This window comes from Ranitomeya variabilis, chromosome 1, assembly GCF_051348905.1.
Source record: "Ranitomeya variabilis isolate aRanVar5 chromosome 1, aRanVar5.hap1, whole genome shotgun sequence".
NCBI classification, from domain to species: Eukaryota; Metazoa; Chordata; class Amphibia; order Anura; family Dendrobatidae; genus Ranitomeya; species Ranitomeya variabilis.
Window position 1 is genome coordinate 763,154,308 of NC_135232.1, and position 20,075 is coordinate 763,174,382.

Sequence of the window (20,075 nt, forward strand, 5' to 3'; positions counted from 1 at the left end):
AAAACGGCGTAACGAGAAAAAAAATCAAAACGCCAGAATTACGTTTTTTTGGTCGCCACGACATTGCATTAAAATGCAATAACGGGCGATCAAAAGAACGTATCTGCTCCGAAATGCTATTATTAAAAACGCCAGCTCGGCACGCAAAAAATAAGCCCTCACCCGACCCCAGATCACGAAAAATGGAGACGCTACGGGTATCGGAAAATGGCGCAATTTTATTTATTTATTTTTTTGCAAAGTTTGGAATTTTTTTTCACCACTTAGGTAAAACATAACCTAGACATGTGAGGTGTCTATGAACTCGTACTGACCTGGAGAATCATAATGGCAGGTCAGTTTTATCATTTAGTGAACCTAGCAAAAAACAAAAACAAAACAAGTGTGGGATTGCACTTTTTTTGCAATTTCACCCCACTTGGAATTTTTTTCCCGTTTTCTAGTACACGCCATGGTAAAACCAATGGTGTCATTCAAAAGTACAACTCGTCCCGCAAAAAATAAGCCCTCACATGGCCAAATTGACGGAAAAATAAAAAAGTTATGGCTCTGGGAAGGAGGGGAGTGAAAAACGAAAAATCCCACGGTCATGAAGGGGTTAAGCCACTTTACCATTTTGGCAGTATTCTTTGGGTCAGTGTCCATTTGGCAGACCCATTTCCTCCTAAGGTTTAACTTGCTGGCTGTTGTCTTGAAATGTTGCTTCAGTATTGTCACATAATCTTCTTTTCTCATGAGGCCATCTATGTTGTGAAGTACACCAGTCCCTCCTGCAGCAAAACAACCCCACAACGTTACGCTGCCACCCCCGTGTTTCACAGTTGGGATGGTGTTTTTAGGCTTCCAAGCTTCTCCTTTTTTCCTCCAAACGTAACGATAGTCATTATGCCCCAAAACTTCAATTTTAGTTTCATCAGACAACAGGACATGTCTCCAAAAATGAAGGTCTTTGTTCCTGTTTGCATTTGCAAACATTAATCTAGCTTTTTTTTTATTTTTAAGTAATAGCTTCTTCCTGGCAGATTGGCCTTTCAGCCCATGTTGATACAGTACTCGTTTCACTGTGGATGTTAATACAATCTTACCAGCTTCCTCCATCATCTTCACAAGGTGTTTTGTTTTTGTCCTTGGGTTGATATGCACATGTAGGACCAAAGCACGTTCATCTCTGGGACACAGAACCTGAGCAGTATGATGGCAGGCCATTCCCATCTTGTTTGTACTTGAGCATAATTGTTTGTACAGATGAATGAGGCACCTTTGGGTATCTTGATATTGTACCCAAGGATGAGCCAGACTTGTGCAAGTCCACAATTCTCCTCCTGATATCATGGCTGATTTCTTGACTTTCCCATGATGCGACACAAAGAAGCAGTGTGTTTCAGGTGTGCATTAAAATACATCCACAGGCGTGTCTCTAACTCGGCTATTGCCAAAAAAGAAGCTTCCAAACACATGACTTCATCACATGGACAGTCCAGAATTGTTTAAAGGTATAGTAATCTTAGATTATGCAGACTTTTGACTTTGTTTTAAGGCAGTTATTTTACTTACTGCATTCTCTCTCATTATTCTGGCATTTGGCAAATATTAATAATTGATAATCCTAATTGACCATAAACGGGAAAATGTTATTCTTACCAGATATTCAGGAAAAATATGCATGTGTCTTTTTATATAGTGTATGTAAACTTCTGGTTTCAACTGTATATTGTGTGTGTAAAATATATATAGGGTGTATGGGTTCAAAGCTTTTATGCCAGAATAGTAGCTTGAAAGCTATAATCAGGGCCAAAGTGTCTGAAGCTACTGTATGTAGTATGGAGCCTTCTTCCAGACTGTGGAGCCTAGGATTCTATACATAACAGTAAGGTTAATTCCCTATCATCTACGCCTTTACTTGGTTAAAGAATCACTCAAATCAAAGTTTTAATCCCATTAATAGATTGCAGTCACCATATTATACAACTGTAATTATAATTGCTCATTTTGCCATTTTACCCAGATAATTCATCTTTTCCATTAGCTCTATGATGTTGTGATTACGAACTGACCGGCTAAATCATTCTAAGCTCTATGTAGAAGTAGCTCAATTTTCCCTGCATGAGCCACGAGCCACTGGGTGATGAGTTGAAGGGGGAATGATAAATACAGGGACAAGAGACTTTTTGCTTTTACATAGAGCTGAGAAAACAGAAGTCGGCTATGTAAAAAGGCATAATGAGCTATTGGAAATACACAGCCTTACATAATTATGATCGCAATATATTAAGAGCATAAAACCTTTGATGGGAGGGCTTCTCTGTAGGGCCTGAAGTCACCTTTTTTAGTTACTGGGAAGGAAATGGTCATCTAAAGTTTTGGATGCAACTAAAAGGATGCTTGTTAAAATCAATGGCTAGCTATGCATGATGTTTGCCCAGTGTATATTTTCCTTTCTAAGCTAAGGTTTACAACATGTATTCGTAGCTCGAGTGCAGATTAGTTTTTGGATTAGGTTTGGACTATCTATTTTTTTTCTCTTCAGTATGCCAGAACTTCAGAAATTGCAGCAGTTGAAAGATGAGACAGGAGAACTGTCATCAGCTGATGAGAAACGATACCGAGCTCTGAAAAGAACCGCAGAAAGAGAATTGCTTATGGTAAGGCTAAATCCGCGCTGTTTAAAGGTTGCACTTAATGTTGAGATGAGGGAAGGGCACTGGTGTATCATGCTATGAGTTGCCTTTCTGCCCAGGGCATATTGGGGTGCCGGCTGTAGTTGTGCAGCACGTCTGCAGCGTTAATGAGTACTGGGGGTTCTTGGTATATGCCGATCAGTGGCAGATTTGTTACAGAAATGGTGTCCCCTCATTAAATTGAAACGGAAAGGTTAATACATCTGCTGTGTGTAAATATACCCCTTAACCACTTGATAAATATACCGTACATGTTTTTCTCATTATTATTTTTGATATTAAACTGTGTACTCAAATGTTAAACTACGTGACATGGCTGACTGTTAATATTGAGTAGCATGTTCTATAGCACTTCCTTTATTCTTAGTCAGTTCATGATGACTGCTAATTTTGCTTCCTTAATTACAGAATGCTGATGTGATCTGCTGTACATGTGTCGGAGCCGGCGATCCTAGGCTTGCTAAGATGCAGTTCCGATCAATTTTGATTGATGAAAGTACTCAAGCCACGGAGCCCGAGTGTATGGTGCCGGTTGTTCTAGGAGCAAAACAGGTGTTAATTTTTTAAAAGGAAAAAAAATTACTTTGGATTATTTTTGGCTTTAATGTTGCTGCGGATTTTGACACTAGTTAAAAATATGAATTTAAAACGATCATACATCAACTAGATGGTGGCCCGATTCTAGGGGGAGTATGGAGGGGGCACTGACTGCAGGGGAGTAGGGAGCGGCCATTTCGCGGCCGGACTGTGCCCGCCGCTGATTCAGCAACGTGGGATTTCCGTGACAGACAGACAGACGGAAGTGCCCCTTAAACTATTTATATATATATATATATATATATATATATAGATATATATATATATATATATATATAGATAGATAGATAGATAGATAGATGATGGCAAGTATGTGTAATCTTATATATCCAATTTTATGTTTCAGTTGATACTTGTAGGAGATCACTGTCAGCTTGGTCCAGTTGTGATGTGTAAAAAAGCGGCAAAGGCTGGACTGTCTCAGTCTCTGTTTGAGAGACTTGTGGTTCTTGGCATCAGACCAATTCGCCTTCAGGTCCAGTACAGGATGCATCCTGCTCTTAGTGCTTTTCCATCAAACATTTTCTATGAAGGCTCCCTTCAAAATGGAGTAACTGCCGGTAATAAAGATGATTGGAAAGAATAGTTTTCTTGTTGCAAATACCTGTGCTAATACATGTGTAATTTTTTTGGGGTATAATTTATGTAGCGGATCGAGTGAAAAAAGGCTTTGACTTCCAGTGGCCACAACCAGACAAGCCAATGTTTTTTTACGTTACCCAGGGCCAAGAAGAGATTGCCAGTTCTGGTACATCTTATCTGAACAGGTGAATTAAGATGGCTGGTTATGACGTGTGCTATTGATTAGTGCCTGCAATGTAAATGTAATGGAGGCTTACCTGTATCTTGTGTTCTGTAATAGAACGGAAGCTGCGAATGTTGAGAAAATTACTACCAAACTGTTGAAGGCAGGTGCCAAGCCAGACCAGATTGGTATAATAACGCCATATGAAGGGCAGAGGTCCTATTTGGTTCAGTACATGCAGTTCAGCGGCTCTCTGCACACTAAACTCTATCAGGTACAGTTCTACCAATCTACAGCATGCATCTATTGTATTAGAGTTTTGTTATGTTATTACGGATTATAATTGTTTTTTTCACTTTCTTTAGGAGGTAGAAATTGCCAGTGTAGATGCTTTTCAAGGAAGGGAGAAAGATTTTATTATTCTTTCTTGTGTCCGTGCAAATGAGCACCAGGGAATTGGTTTCTTAAACGATCCTCGTCGTTTGAATGTGGCTTTGACGAGAGCAAGGTACATTTTTAGTGCTTTATTAATTTTTTTTAGCCCGCTTGTAGAAGTTACTTTAAGGAAGCCTGGAAATTGGGTTAGTGGAAGAGCACAAATGAAAGGTGGTGAGGTGCAGGAGTATCCTTTTCATTTTTCCCGTCAAATTACAGTTGTAATGGCAGTCAGAGTACAGTTAGTTATATTTACTCTTAAGAGTGTGTTCACACATCCCAGATTGGCCTGAGGTCCCACAGCAGGTTTACAGTACAAGAATTGTCGATGAACTATTATAAAATCCTATCAACATGCTGCTTGGAAAATCCTCAATGTCAACTTAACGCTGCAGGTCTTCAAATTGTATTTCAGACTTTGTAATGCAAGGCAAAACCTACAGAAATTACTCCCATGAGAAACAGAATAATATCCAAACATCTTTATTTGAACAAGAGATTAATAGCGGTTAAAAATAGGAGATGCATTACTAAATGAATAAACTATGGCAAGATAAATGATTTTGTGGATTTAGTCTGAGCTGTCGATAATGATAAAAAGTCAAGGTTTTCAAATATTTGAACACCTTGACTTTTCATCATTATCGGCAGCGCGGACTAAATCCACAAAAGCCTCTATCTTGCCATATTGATACTTTCTCTTGCGGGCCTGTGGAACTGCTGCAGCTGAAATTCTCATTGAGATCTATTTGTAAGGCATATAGATCTGTATCAGGTTAGTGCAATCTGAATTAAATTTGTGTACATCGGATAGGAGCCTATTGCGCTGATCTCTCCTACAGTTTATTCGGGAATGAAAAAACTGGCATAGAGATCTACAATATACAGTTGTGCTCAAAAAAATTACTTACCCCAGCAGAATTTTTGCTTTCTTGGCCTTTTGTTCAGAGAATATGAATGATAACACCAAAACTTTTTCTCCACTCATGGTTAGTGGTTGGGTGAAGTCACTTATTGTCAAACTACTGTGGTTTCGCTTTTTAAAGGGAACCTGTCACCCCCAAAATCGATGATGAGGTAAGCTCACCGTCATCAGGGACTTATCTACAGCATTCTGTAATGCTGTAGATAAGCCCCCGATGTTACCTGAAAAATGAGAAAAAGAGGTTAGTTTATACTCACCCAGGGGCGGTCCCGGTCCGGTCCGATGGGTGTCTTAGGTCCACTCCGGACTCCGGTACTGCAGTGCGCAGGCGCCGGGTCTCTCTGACCTTTCTGGCGCCTGCGCACTGCAGTACTTTGCTCTCAACAGGGCAGACAAAGTACACCTGCGCCGGAGCCGCGGCGTGAAGACCAGAAGAGGACGTCATGGAATGAAGATGGGAGGCGCCGGACTGGACCTGAGACGCCCATCAGAGCGGGACCGCCCCGAGTGAGTATAATCTAACGTCTTTTTCTCCTCTTTCAGTTAACATCGGCGGCTTATCTACAGCATTACAGAATGCTGTAGATAAGCCCCTGATGACGGTGAGCTTACCTCACCATCGATTTTGGGGGTGATAGGTTCCCTTTAAATCATAATGACAACCCAAAACATCCAAATGACCTTGAACAAAAGTTCACATACCCCATTTAATACCGTGTATTGCCCTCTCTAACATCAATGACAGCTTTAAGTCTTTTGTGGTAGTTGTGGATGAGGTTCTTTATTTTCTCAGATGCTAAAGCTGCCCACTCTTCTGGGCAAAAAGCCTCTGGTTCCTGTAAATTGGCCTGCTTGAGGTCTCCCCTGAGTGGCTCAATGATATTGAGGTCAGGAGACTGAGATGGCCACTCCAGAACCTTCACTTTTTTTCTGCTGTAGCCAATGACAGGTCGATTTGGCCTTATGTTTTGGATCGTTGTCATATTGGAATGTCCAAGTACGTCCCATGCGCAGCTTCCGGGCTGATGAGTGCAAATTTGTCTCTGGTATTTGCTGATAACGTGCTGCATTCATCTTTCCTTCAACTTTGACCAAGTTTCCTGTGCCTTTGTAGCTCACACATCCCCAAAACATCAGTGAACCACCTCCGTGCTTTACAGTAGGAATGGTGTTTCTTTCATCATAGGCCTTGTTGACCTCTCTCCAAATGTAAAGTTTATGGTTGTGGCCAAAAAGTTTAGTCTCCTCACTCCAGATTACCTTGTTCCAGAAGTTTTGAGGCTTGTCTCTGTGCTGTGTTGCGTTTTGTAGGCGAGATACTTTGTGGCATTTGCGCAGTAATGGACTTCTTCTGGCAACTCAACCATGCAGTCCATTTTTCTTCTAGTGCCTCCTTATTGTGCATCTTGATACATCCACACCACTAGTTTTCAGAGAGTCCTGTATTTCCTGGCAGTTGTGGACAACATTTTTGTTGGTCTACCTGACCGTGATTATGTTTTTACAGATTCCCTGATTTTCCATTTGTTAATCACGGTTTGAACGCTGCTGACTGGCATTATCAATTCCTTGGATATCTTTTTGTATCTCTTTCCTATTTTATACAGTTCCACTACCTTTTCCCGTAGACTATTCTTTTGCTTTTCCCGTGACTCGCAATCCAGAAATGTCAGTGGCTGGGTGAAAGATACAAGAGTCTGTCTAGAACCCAGAAACTCACTCCGCTTTTATGCACACACTGATTACAAGCAAACAGGTGAGGATGATACCTTTAGTAGCCATTCAAACCCATTTGTGTCAACTTCTGTGAATGTTATCAGGCCAAAATCATCAGAGAATGTGAACTTTTGATCAGGGTCATTTGGATGTTTTCGGTTGTCATTATGATTTAAAAAGACTAGTTTGACAATAAATGGCTTCACCCAACCACTAACCATGAGTGGAGAAAAAGTTTTGGGGTTATCATTCATATTCCCTGAAAAAGGCCAAGAAAGCGCAAATTCTGCCGGGGTATGTAAACTTTTCAGCACAACTGTATTCAACGTGAAATTTTAGAAGTAAACTGACCCATGTGGAGTGCAGACGGATGCATACACACATATAACTGACAAAGTAGCTCAAAGTAAAGTTTGTAGTACAATAGTATCACCAAGTGGTATAACAATTAAATAGAAAAAAAAAAGAGGCGGGGGGAACAAGTTATGCATATATGAAGAATTGGTCCACACGTTATGGAAAGTGCCAATGCGCATGTAAAAGAGTTAGTGCAAATGCAAAATAACTTATAAGGTGCAAATGCATATTAATAAGCTTCCGAAGAAGTACACAAGGACGGGCACTTTCCCAACACAGGGAGTTTAAACATTACAAAAATAAATAATATATTTATATGTATATTTAATGCATGTATCGCTGATAGCTTCCTCAGAAAGGGTATCATTTTGTAATGCAAAAGCTAAAGTCTGTTAAGTCCCCCTCATTTCAAGAAAATAGATGATTTAGGAGAGCCTCATAAGACCCGTGCCTGCCCATCTGACTATACCTTTTGAAATTAGAAAATTGTGCTGAAATATAGTACATTTCTTCTTTTGACCCGCATTTTAACACATCCTGATTATAGGTATGGTGTAATAATTGTGGGCAACCCAAAGGCACTTTCAAAGCAGCCCCTCTGGAACCACCTTCTAAATTACTACAAGGAACAAAAAGTTCTTGTTGAAGGACCACTCAACAATCTTAGAGAGAGTCTCATGCAGTTCAGTAAACCTCGAAAACTCGTAAACACCATCAATCCTGTAAGTATCCTAGCTAGTCAACTTTGCAGTGTACTTGTCTGTTTTAGGTTGCTTACTGATAATGCTTGTCTGATGGCTGAGGTGGATTGCTTGGTGTTTGCTGTTAATTCTGAGGTTTTTTGTTTATATTTTTCTTGACTTTTATAGTAATAGTTTTGGCTTTGTATTCCAGGGAGCACGTTTTATGACAACAGCAATGTATGATGCTCGTGAAGCAATTATACCTGGATCTGTGTATGACCGGAGTAGTCAAGGTAAACTAATTAGCATCCTTGGTTTCTTTGTATTGACCCTTTCCTGACATCCATATGTATGGCACAGTGTTAAGTTAAATTATGCAAACTACTGTAAATATACTCTGAGATGATGTAGCCCAGGTCACAAGCAAAGCGGCATACTCAGCCGCTATCAGCTGTATATTATAGCCGCATCAATTTAACTCGGATCCGGAATTGAGTAAAAACTTCAAAATCGGATAGGTCTGTAAACAATTGGATTTATAAATTCCAGTGAAATAAAACTAAAAACTGCTGCTAAATTTTAAGCTTTTGAACATCCTTACAAATAAAAGAACGTCTGAAAAAAAATAACAAGCCAAACCATAATCTCAATTTGCAGACACTTGTGTTTTGGGGGTAGTACCCCCACTGCCCTCGTCAGTGCAACATGAGCTCTTGTTTCGCTGGGTGAGAGGCAGCAGAGTGGGAACCACGGGGTTGCGTTTCTCCTTACAGAGAGAGACCTGTCAAGCCTCACATGCTATCCTTGCAATACTCCTCTAGGATATTAAATATGCATAGTGTCTGCAAATTGAGATTCTGGTTTTAATTTCATCTTAACTCATGTGGCAAGGCTTGTTAAAAAAAAAAAAAAAAAGTCGATCTGAACTTTTAGGGTTGCTGTTTAACCCCTTTCTGACATCAGACGTACTTCTCCGTCCATGTGACCCAGACCAATTTGACCATGGAATAGTGCATCTAAGCGATCGGCCGCGATCACGAGGGGGAGGGGGTTGGGAGTGCAGCCGATCGCTGCCAGTTGTTAGCTGTTTCTAACTGCTGGCTCCCAGCACTTTAAGCCCCGAAACACGATCGCAGCATTCCTGAAGCCGGCACAGGGGCTGACAGCCCATCTGCCTTTGCATTGGAGACCCCGCGGCGTGACGCGGGCTCCCGATCGTTGCCATAGCGACCCCACGTCTTCACGACAACATCCGGGTCACCAGAGCTAGGAAACTTGGTGATCTTGCGCAGTGCATGATCACCAAGTCTCCCTGTCAGTGCAGCTCTTGACAGCTTCTATGACTTGCAGATGCTGCTTCATCTGCAAACTACCCGACCTATAAAACTGTCCCATTAGTTAACACTTTTAGTGAACAATATAAATTTTTTTTAAAAAAAGGCAAAAAACAATGCTTTAACCCCTTTCTGCCCTCTGACAGAATAGTACGTCCGATGGCAGAACCCCCACTTTGATGAGGGCTCCGGCGGTGAGCCTGCATCAAAACTGGGACATGTCAGCTGTTCAAATCAGCCCACAATAGGTGTGGGTGGAATTGCGATCCACCTGACCCTATTAACTAGTTAAATGCCGCTGTCCGACTCTGACAGGGGCATTTAACAAGTGCATCCGGCCAGAAATGCGTGCATCGGTGTCCCCAGTCACGTGATCGGGGGACATCGGCGCGTTGGCATAACAGCCAGTGGTCTCCTTAAGACCTCTAAGTTCCTTAGTGGGTCTAGTCTCCAAAATTGTCACTTGTGGGGGGTTTCCACTGTTTAGGCACATCAGGGGCTCTCCAAACGCGACACTGCACCCGATCTCATTTCCACCCAATTTTGCGTTGAAAAAATAAAACGGCTCTCCTTCCCTTCCGAGCTCTGACATGCGCCCAAACAGTGGTTTACCCCCACATATGGGGTATTGGCATACTCAGGAGAAATTGCACAACAACTTTTGGGGTCCAATTTCTCCTGTTACCCTTGGGAAAATAAAAAAAAGTTTTGGTCTGAATTAAATTTTTTGTGAAAAGTTAAATGGTTAATTTTTTTTGTTTTTTTAAATATTTCAAAAATTCCTATGAAGCACCTGAATGGTTAATAAACATCTTGAATATGGTTTTGAGCACTTTGGGGAGTGCAGTATTTGGAATGGTGTCACTTTTGGCTATTTTGTATCATATAGACCCCTCAGTGACTTCAATTATGAGGTGGTCCCTAAAAAAAATAAAAAAATGATGTTGGAAAAAGGAGAAATTGCTGTTTAACTTTTAACCCTTATAACTTCCTAACAAAACAAAAAAATGTTGGTTCCAAAATTGTGCTGATGTAAAGTAGACATGTGGGAAATGCTACTTATTAAGAATTTTGTGTGACATCTGTGATTTAATGGCATGAAAATTCAAGTTAGAAAATTTTGCAATTTTCCAACTTTTCGCCAAATTTCCGTTTTTTTCACAAATAAACGCAAGTAATGTCAAGGAAATTTTACCACTAACATGAAGTACAACATGTCACGAAAAAAACAGTCTGGATCCATTGAAGCGTTCCAGAGTTACCTCATAGAGACAGTGGTTAGAATTGTAAAAATTGGCCTGGTCATTAACGTGCAAACCACCCTCGAGGTAAAGGGGTTAAAATAGATGGCACTACAGTTCTAGTCCTGTTCCTCTGAAGAGAATTTGCATATTTACTTTCCCATAGGCGCATTGCAGTGTTTAAGTCTCCTCACCTTGACATGTCAGGCTTGACATGTCATTCTCCCCAAAGAGAAACGTTAAACCTTAGATCCCGGGCAGGCGCCTCTTACCCAGCCAAACCAGATCTCACACTTTGCACTGACTAGGGGCAGTACCCCAAAACAGTGTGTCCAAATTGAGATTCCGGTTTTGTGTTTATTTGAAGTCTTGTGGCAAGGCTCGTTAAAGGGTCAATGTGGATTTTTAGGATTGCTACTTCCAATAGATGGTACTAGAGTTCTAGTCTTCTAAAGCATATACGAAGCCCGTGATTATTGAAGTAATTTTCTAATCTAATTTGTGTTTTACCTTTTTTTTTTTTTTTTTTTTTTTTTTTTTAAGCTCGACCCTCAAACATGTACTTTCAAACCCATGATCAGATTGGCATGATTAGCTCTGGACCCAGTCACGTGACTGCAATGAACATTCCAATTCCTTTCAATTTGGTCATGCCACCAATGCCTCCACCAAGTTACTTTGGACAGGCCAATGGACCAACTGCAGGTATTTAACATTATAAATGATTGTTAAGCTTATAAAGCTATTCTGTACTTGACTTGAAAAAACCCTATTGTCCTGTAGTTTTCGGTGGATTGTGAAGACTCTTCTGATTGGATCTATAGAAAGCTCACCCTTTTTTGGCATTGTCAGGAAGGAGATGTGCAGATGCTCATAGAACATATGTCCAGACCAGTGGTCCTTAAGAGCCATATTTAGCACATTTTATAGTGCTGATAGAGGGCCATGAAACGCATCCAATGACTCCCCAACCCCACAGTAGTGACACCCAGAGTTCCCCATTACCTGTTTAATGACAGTCAAAACTTCACCATAGAAAGCACACATGCCTTGAGCCTCTCTTATAGGCAGTATAGCTACGGTATATCTAGAGGTTTCCACTTTACCACTATTCAGTATTCTCGAGTCAAACGCACTCCCCACAATATCACATCCAGCTTCAAGCACCATTCTAACTGGCAGTATCATCCTATCTCCACCTCACCATGTATATCTTCTTCTCTGCCTTGATATTGGAGTAGTCCACAGTAAATTAAGGGTTTGGAAGCGCTCAGGTGGTAATGAGGTGGCAGCTGGGTTATTGCAGGTTGTAGACTTTCCTAAAGAGATGGGTCCTCAGATACATCTGAAGTCTTCAGCTGCAGAGGACAATCTCTGATATGTTGAGGTAGTGCATTTCTTTAACCTTTTTCTGCCATCGGACGGAATAGTACGTCCGATGGCAGGACCCCTGCTTTGATATGGGCTCTGGCGGTGAGCTTGCATCAAAGCCGGGACATGTCAGCTGTTTTGAACAGCTGACATGTGCCCGCAATAGGCACGGGCGGAATTGCGATCCGTCCGCGCCTATTAACTAGTTAAATGTCGCTGTCAAACTCTGCGGCATTTAATAAGCGCTTCCAGCCGGAAATGCGCTCACAATTGACCCCCGTCACATGATCGGGGGTCATTGGTACATCAGCATGACAGCCAGAGGTCTCCTTGATACCTCTATGGTTGTTGATGCCAGATTGCTATGAGCACCACCCTGTGGTAAACACTCAAAGCAATGCCGTAATTCTGCTACATAGGGGCAATCTGAGCATTGCTCCAATGTAGCAGAGCCGATCAGGCTATGGCAGCTTCTAGCCTCCCATGGAGGCTATAGAAGCATGCCAAAATTAAAAAAAAAAAAGTTCGCTCAGCACGCAAAAAATAAGCCCTCACCCGACCCCAGATCACATAAAATGGAGACGCTACGGTTAACGGAAAATTGTGCAATTTGGTGGGGGGTAAGCAAAGTTTGGAATTTTTTTTCACCACTTAGATAAAAAAAGTCCCGTACCATGGGAGAAGCGGGACGAAGGCACAGCTGTATGACTTTGAGTTACTGAAGCTGCACACACACCAGGGATTATGGGTGCCACTTCCAAAGAAAAAGAATCTGTGTATCCATTAAGAAGAAAGCGGATAGGCACATACCGTCCTGTGCAACAAAATCCTTTATTGTGGCATCATCATACCAACAGCAGGTCCTGTTGAAGCGCAATGTAAGCGCGAAACGATTGTCTTCTGTATTTGCTCCATCGTTTTTATCCGCCTGCTGTTGGTATGATGATGCCACAATAAAGGATTTATATAAAAAAAGAACCTAGACATGTTTGGTGTCTATGAGCTCGTAATGACCTGGAGAATCACAATGGCAGGTCAGTTTAAGCATTTAGTGAACCTAGCAAAAAAGCCAAACAAGTGTGGGATTGCACTTGTTTTTGCAATTTCACCACACTTGGAATTTTTTTCCCATTTTTTTTTAGTGCACGACATGGTAAAACCAATAGTGTCTTTGAAAAGTACAACTCGTCCATCAAAAAATAAGCCCTCACATGACCATATTGACAGAAAAATAAAAAAAATTATGGCTCTGGGAAGGAGGGGAGTGAAAAACGAAAATGCAAAACCGAAAAAGCTCGGGGGGTTAATGCTTGGGAGAAATTTTGAAGATGGTTGTGTGAGAAACACAAATAGAATGCAGGTAGAGATTGTGTGGAGAGTTATTTTGATATTAGGACGGAGATGTATGGAGAAGTCAGAATTGAACATAGCCATCGTTGGTATTTTAAACTGAATTCTCCGGTTAACTGAAATCCAGTAAAGGAATTGGCAGAGCGGGAGTAAGAAAATAAGCAATAGAAGATAAGTAAAAATTGGGCACCAAGGGTAAATGATGAGTTTGAGGGAGAAAAATGGCCACAGAAGAGGATGTTGCAGTAGTTTGGGCTAGAGATGAGGGCATACACTAGCATTTTTGATAACTGTAGGTTGAGGAAAGGTTGAATTTTTGGAAATAATTTTGAGTTGGTATTGGCAGGAGGTGACACTGTTTTGGTCGTATATGGTAGTTTGAAGTACATGGTAGAGTGGAGGGTTAAGGTACCTTCACACGAAACGACTTTGTAACGATATCGCTAGCGATCCGTGACGTTGCAGCGTCCTGGCTAGCGATATCGTTTAGTTTGACACGCAGCAGCGATCAGGATCCTGCTGTGATATCGCTGGTCGCTGAATAAAGTTCAGAACTTTATTTGGTCGTCCGATCGCCGTCTATCGTTGTGTTTGACAGTAAAAGCAACGATACCAGCGATATTTTACACTGGTAACCAGGGTAAACATCGGGTTACTAAGCGCAGGGCCGCGCTTAGTAACCCAATGTTTACCTTGGTTACCAGCGTAAAATGTAAAAAAAACAAACAGTACATACTTACATGCGTCCCCCGCCGTCCGCTTCCCACACTGACTGAGCGCCGCAAAGTGAAAGCACAGCACAGCGGTGACGTCACCGCTGTGCCCTGCTACTGCCGGCGCTCAGTCAGTGCAGGAAGCAGACGCCGCGGGACGCATGTAAGTATGTACTGTTTGGTTTTTTTTTACATTTTACGCTGGTAACCAGGATAAACATCGGGTTACTAAGCGCGGCCCTGCGCTTAGCAACCCGATGTTTACCCTGGTTACCCGGGGACCTCGGCATCGTTGGTCGCTGGAGAGCGGTCTGTGTGACAGCTCTCCAGCGACCAAACAACGGCGCTGCAGCGATCAGCATCGTTGTCGCTATCGCTGCAGCGTCGCTTCGTGTGAAGGTACCTTTACACCAAGATGGCAGATTTGTGAGATAGGGGAAAGTGTGAAAATTAAGGATGATAGATCAGATAGTGGTGTTGAGTGAGATGGATTGTTTGTTCATGTTGAGCTTTAGATAAAGATATATACCTGATGACACACTAGGATTCTGGATATCAGACATAGGTTTGTAGTAATAGATCAACTTCGTAGTACTGGAAGATAATTGGCTGTTTTTAATATAATTCTAATTTGTGGTTATTGTGGTTGCAATAATTATCTAATTCTAATTTGTGGTTACATTATCTTTTAAGCTCGACCCTCAAACATATACTTTCAAGCCTATGATCAGATTGACATTCTTTTAAAGAGGACCTTTCACTAAATTTCTCATGTTTAACTGGAGACACAGTGTAGAGTTGCAGCAGAGCATAAGAAAACCTTGCTTTTTGATTTGTGTTTTTTTGCCCCTGTTGCAGATGGCAATCAAAGTATTGGGCACCAATGACTTAATTTTAGCCAAGTCCAGTAGGGAGAAGTCCATATGCCCCCAATGAAAATGGTCTGATAACACCTATTTGAACTTGAAGTATATGGTACCTAATTAAGTTCACTTTAAGTGCTAATATCTCAACCGAGCTGACATGAAAAAAATGTCTGGTGTCCAGTTCATGAAAAAATTGGTGAAAGGTGCTTGAATCTTAACCATGAGTTTCAGGCTAAAGGTATAGATTTAATGATTAGGGGTGCCAGCCAGAGCCATTAGGGAATTAGAGATGCCAACAGAGAGGGCGGAGTGCAGACTTAATGTGAGAATGGGATACATTACGTGTACAGACAATGAGGTATTGTGGGGAGTGAGCAGTGAACTATGTCTAAGGCAGAAAACAGGTTTAAGAGAAGCAGCGCAGAGTAATGACCTTTGCATGGAGCAGGTTGTTTTTGATAAGTTGGGGCTGTTTCTTCAGAGTGGTGGGTAAGGCAGTCAAATTCTAGTTTGTCAAAAGGTGTGTTTGGTAAGAGATGAGAGGAAAGTTAAAGGTGGACATGCTGCTCAATGAGTTTTTAGGTGAGTGGGAGTAGTGATATGGGGCAATAGCTGTTTATGAAAGGTCAAGGGATAGCTTTTTCGAGAATAGTGGTGCTGGCTGTGTGCATGATAAAGGGACAATAACCAGTGGTTAATAAGTTAGAGATCGATTTAGGATTGGCATAAGCACAATGGTTAGGTTAAAGATGAAGTTAGTTAACATGAGGTTAAGTGCACAGGTGAAGAGATGTGCTTTGGAGTAAAAGGTGGCTAGGACAATAACAATGGCACAAATGACATTTGAACAGTTAAACAGAATGTGTGGGTTATAAGCTAAAGCTCTCTAGTGTGGTTAGTCTTGTTTTTGCAATATGAGACTAAGGCTTCTTTCACACTTGCGTTGGTACGGGGCCGTCGCTAAGCGTCGGCGCAACGTACCAACGGACATTGTGCAAATTCTGCGCAATTCTGCGTTGAAACACTGCGTCCGCTGCCCACTGTAAAGTCCCAGGGAGGAGGGGCGGAGTTCCGGCCGCGCAAGCGCGGTAGGAAATGCAGGACGCAACGTACGAAAAAAAACGTTCCCTTGAACGTTTTTTCGATACAACGGCCCGCCAAATACGGCGCATCCAGTGCACGACGTATGGAACGTGTGTCCATACGTCGCGATGTGTCAGTAATACAAGTCTATGTGCAAAAAACGCATCCTGCGGGCAACTTTGCAGGATGCGTTTTTTCCACAGAATGATGCATTGCGACGGCCCCTAAATGACGGAAGTGTGAAAGAAGCCTAAGTCCTTAGCTGAAGACGTGGGACAAAGGTAGTGTGATGGAGGAGAGTTGAGTGTTAAGCATATTAAATAACTGGTGTTGAGGGAGAACACAAGACCTCTACGCAGAATTCCAGGTTGCACAAAGACTATTGAGGACCTGTTATGGTTACTACCTACCTTATTGTTGTGCCCGGTGCTGTTCTCTGCCAGCTCAGAGCGGTCACAGATTTCTGGTGAGGGAAATCAAGTCAACAGAGCGACAGCTGGTTTTCATGTTAAAAGGGCGTGACTACAGGTGTGTTGCTGATTGACATCCGGCTCTCTGCTGCTTAATTGAAGGAAGCTGGCTGTAAATCAATCAGCATGACGCCAGTATTCCAGCCCTCTCAACTGGAAGAGAAACTGCTGCTCTGACAGTGATCAGCCGAATTTCTGTCAGGAGCAGTCAATGACAGGCTTCAGATGCAACAGATGGGTAGTTGCCTCTGTTAGCAACCACATGTTTTTTAGTCCCGGATATTCCCTTTAAAGCTTCTTTCACACTTCAGTTGTTTGGCGTCAGTCTGCTCCGACATAGTGACGGATCCGTCACAATTGTTGAGAAAATGGTTCTAACGGATCCGTTTTTTTGACGGATCAGTTACTTTTCCCAGACAACCCCCAAGTATCTACTTTTTGGAGCATGCGCAAGTGAAAAAGCGGATTGGGGCAACGGATCCACCGAAATGACGGTCGCAACGAATCCGTCGCCCATAGGCGGCCATTCTATGGAATGGCGGACGCGACGGATTCGTCGCGAACCGCCATTTCGGCGCAGACAAAAAAAGTTATAATGTCCGTCAATGTCTAGACAACATCCGCCAAATTTCGACGGATCCGTCACATGGCGGATGGAACGGACGACCATCCACCACAATCCGTCGCTAATGCATGTCTATGGGAAAATAGCGGATCCGCCCAAAAAAATGGCGGATCCGCTATTTGAGGAAAATGGCGGTTTCAGACTGACGCCAAAAGACTGAAGTGTGAAAGAGGCCTAAGCTGAAGGAAATTTATATGCGACTGGAGTAACCTAAATTGACATGTTTGTTTTCATCTGGATTTCACCCAGGTTTTTTTTCCATGTGTGAATTGGCAGAATCTCACCAACTTTGCTATTATAATACATTATGGGTTTTCCATATATCTATATGAGCACATTTGCTTGAAAACTAGAATAGAATAAAAGGTATTCAAAGTTCTCTTCTCCGTCATAGACATTGTACTGATCAAGCCTGTACTTTCTATATTGTTAGTCTGAGCAGGATTTTTTTTTCATTGTGAGCACCTCCTTAGTGTAAGGCAAGTGCCTGATGTCTGGAGATCTCTACAATTTGACATTGTAAGATTTTTGGCAATCCTTTTCAACACGCTTTGTCTGCTAACTTTTGTGTTTTGGTCCCTTTTTTTGTGTCAAGAAATGTTTTATTCTTATGATATTTAAAGTGTTATTTTACTCATCTTTCAGCACATTCATACATTGACCGTATTGCGCAAGGTCGTGGAATGCCTAAAGGAAAAGCAACTCGTGGTGGACGCCAGAAACCGAGAGGCATTGGACTTCAGGGCATGAGTCAAGGAAATATGCCAAATAGTCAAGCCAGTCAAGATGTTGTGTCTCAGCCATTTTCTCAAGGACCTCTAACCCAGGGTTACATATCTATGAGTCAGCCATCACAGATGAGCCAGCCAGGACTTTCTCAACCAGAATTATCACAGGTATACAAGTTGTTCTAGAGTTTAACCCCGTCCTGACATTTGCAGTATATATGCCATCATCGGGAAGTACTTATTACTGATACAGTATATATACGTCAGGGTGGTCTCCCGCTCACAGGAGGCTGTGCATCGCTCCTGACACTTAAACCCGCTAAATACTGCAACTGATGTAAATTGCAGCATTTAGCAGGCATGCAGCATATTATAAATATAGTATATTTTTTATTTAGATATAAATATGGATATATATTGGTTATGTATATTGTGTGTATGTATACTGTATATACTTGAGTATAAGCGGAGACCCCTAATTTTGACACAAAAAAATGGGAAAACGTATTGACTCTAGTATAAGCCTAGGGTGGGAAATGCAGCAGCTACTGATAAATTTCAAAACTAAAAATAGATACCAATAAAAGTAAAATTGATTGAGACATCAGTAGGTTGTGTTTTTGAATATCCGTATTGAATCAGGAGCCCCATATAATGCTCCATACTGTTCATGATGAGCCCCATAAGATGCTCCATACAAAATACGCCCCATATAATTCTCCATAAAGTTGATGATGGACCCCATAATATGTTCCATGTTAAAATGTGCCCCATACAATGCTGCATAAAAGGTTAATGATGGCCCTATAAGATGCTCCATAGAATATTATGCCCCATATAATGCTGCAGAAAGGCTGACTGCCCCATAAGATGCTCCATAGCCCCATATGATGCTGCACAAAGGTTGGTGGCCCTATAAGATGTTCCATAGAATATTATGCCCCATATGCTGCTGCTATAAAAAAAGAAACATACACTCCTCTTGTCGCTCAGGCCCACGGCACTTGTGATTTTCACCTGTCCCCATTCCACCACCGCGCACCGCTGTGTCTTCCAGGTCTCTGCAGTGACTGTTCAGGCAGAGGGCGCACACTAAACACGTCATCGTGCCCTCTGACCTGAACATCACAGCCAGAGGACGCGGAAGACAGAGCCCGGTGGTGGAACGGGGACAGGTGAATATTGCAATGCTCACCCTCCCCAGTCATACTCGCCCCCTCCTGACGTGGTCCCTGCTTCTTTGATGCGATGGTTTCTGGCGCCGGCAGCTTGTTCCTGTGTTCAGCGCTCACATGGTACCGCTCATTAAAGTAATGAATATGCACACCACCCCTATGGGAATGGAGTCGCGTCCATATTCATTACTTTAATGAGCGGCACCACGTTACCGCTGAACACAGCCGCAGCTCCCCCGCCGACCCCATGGCACATTGACTCGAGTAGGAGCCGAGAGGGGCACTTTCAGCCTAAAAAAAAATGGGCTGAAAATCTCGGCTTATACTCGAGTATATACGTTAATTTTTTTGCTGAGTGAGTCATATTAGAGCATGTTGTTTGCAGGAAGGTTTGACGTCATTATTCATACAATTTTTATTTTACAAACTACTTTCTGATGGATTTTTATTCACTTTTTTTGGGCGTGTATTTCATTTTTTTTATTTTTTTTTTTTATGGCAGTCGCCTTCCGGATTAAATAACGTGCGAAATTTATCGAGCATGTCATTCGGGACGGTACGATAACAATTTTGTACATTTTTTTTTAAATTTATTTATTTTATCACAAACGCTGCGTTTTGTGTGGCGAAATCATTTGTATTTTTTTTTTTTTTTTCCCCTCCACTGTGGGACATGTATAATTTTTATTTTGATCTCTGGCCTCATACATTGCAATACTTGTGCTGCAGTGCATGAGACTGTGTGCGTGTCTCAATGACACTGCCTATGACACCCAGCTTTATAGCTGGATCTCAAAGGCCACATAACCTGGGGTCATCACATGACCTTAGGTTACTTTGGTAACCATCTCCATCCACGATTCTCATCGCGGGGATGCGATAGATACAAAGGGGGATCTTGTTACACCATTGTAAACAAATATCGCTTTCACAATTGACAGCGGTATTTAAGGGGTTAATCATCCCCAATAGGTTTCAAAACT

The 20,075-nt window shown here is 42.0% G+C and overlaps 1 protein-coding gene across 2 annotated transcripts in view; it reads left to right on the forward strand.

Moving 5' to 3' along the window:
* UPF1 (UPF1 RNA helicase and ATPase) overlaps positions 1-20,075 on the forward strand; it is a 101,774-nt gene that overhangs the window by 60,984 nt on the left and 20,715 nt on the right. For both annotated transcript variants that reach the window (XM_077271693.1, XM_077271696.1), the window contains exons 13-22: positions 2,528-2,642; positions 3,087-3,230; positions 3,622-3,835; positions 3,925-4,042; positions 4,138-4,294; positions 4,386-4,528; positions 8,001-8,175; positions 8,348-8,429; positions 11,255-11,416; positions 17,835-18,085. In XM_077271693.1, coding sequence (XP_077127808.1) covers positions 2,528-2,642; positions 3,087-3,230; positions 3,622-3,835; positions 3,925-4,042; positions 4,138-4,294; positions 4,386-4,528; positions 8,001-8,175; positions 8,348-8,429; positions 11,255-11,416; positions 17,835-18,085 — 1,561 coding nt within the window. The remainder of the gene's footprint in view (positions 1-2,527; positions 2,643-3,086; positions 3,231-3,621; positions 3,836-3,924; positions 4,043-4,137; positions 4,295-4,385; positions 4,529-8,000; positions 8,176-8,347; positions 8,430-11,254; positions 11,417-17,834; positions 18,086-20,075) is intronic.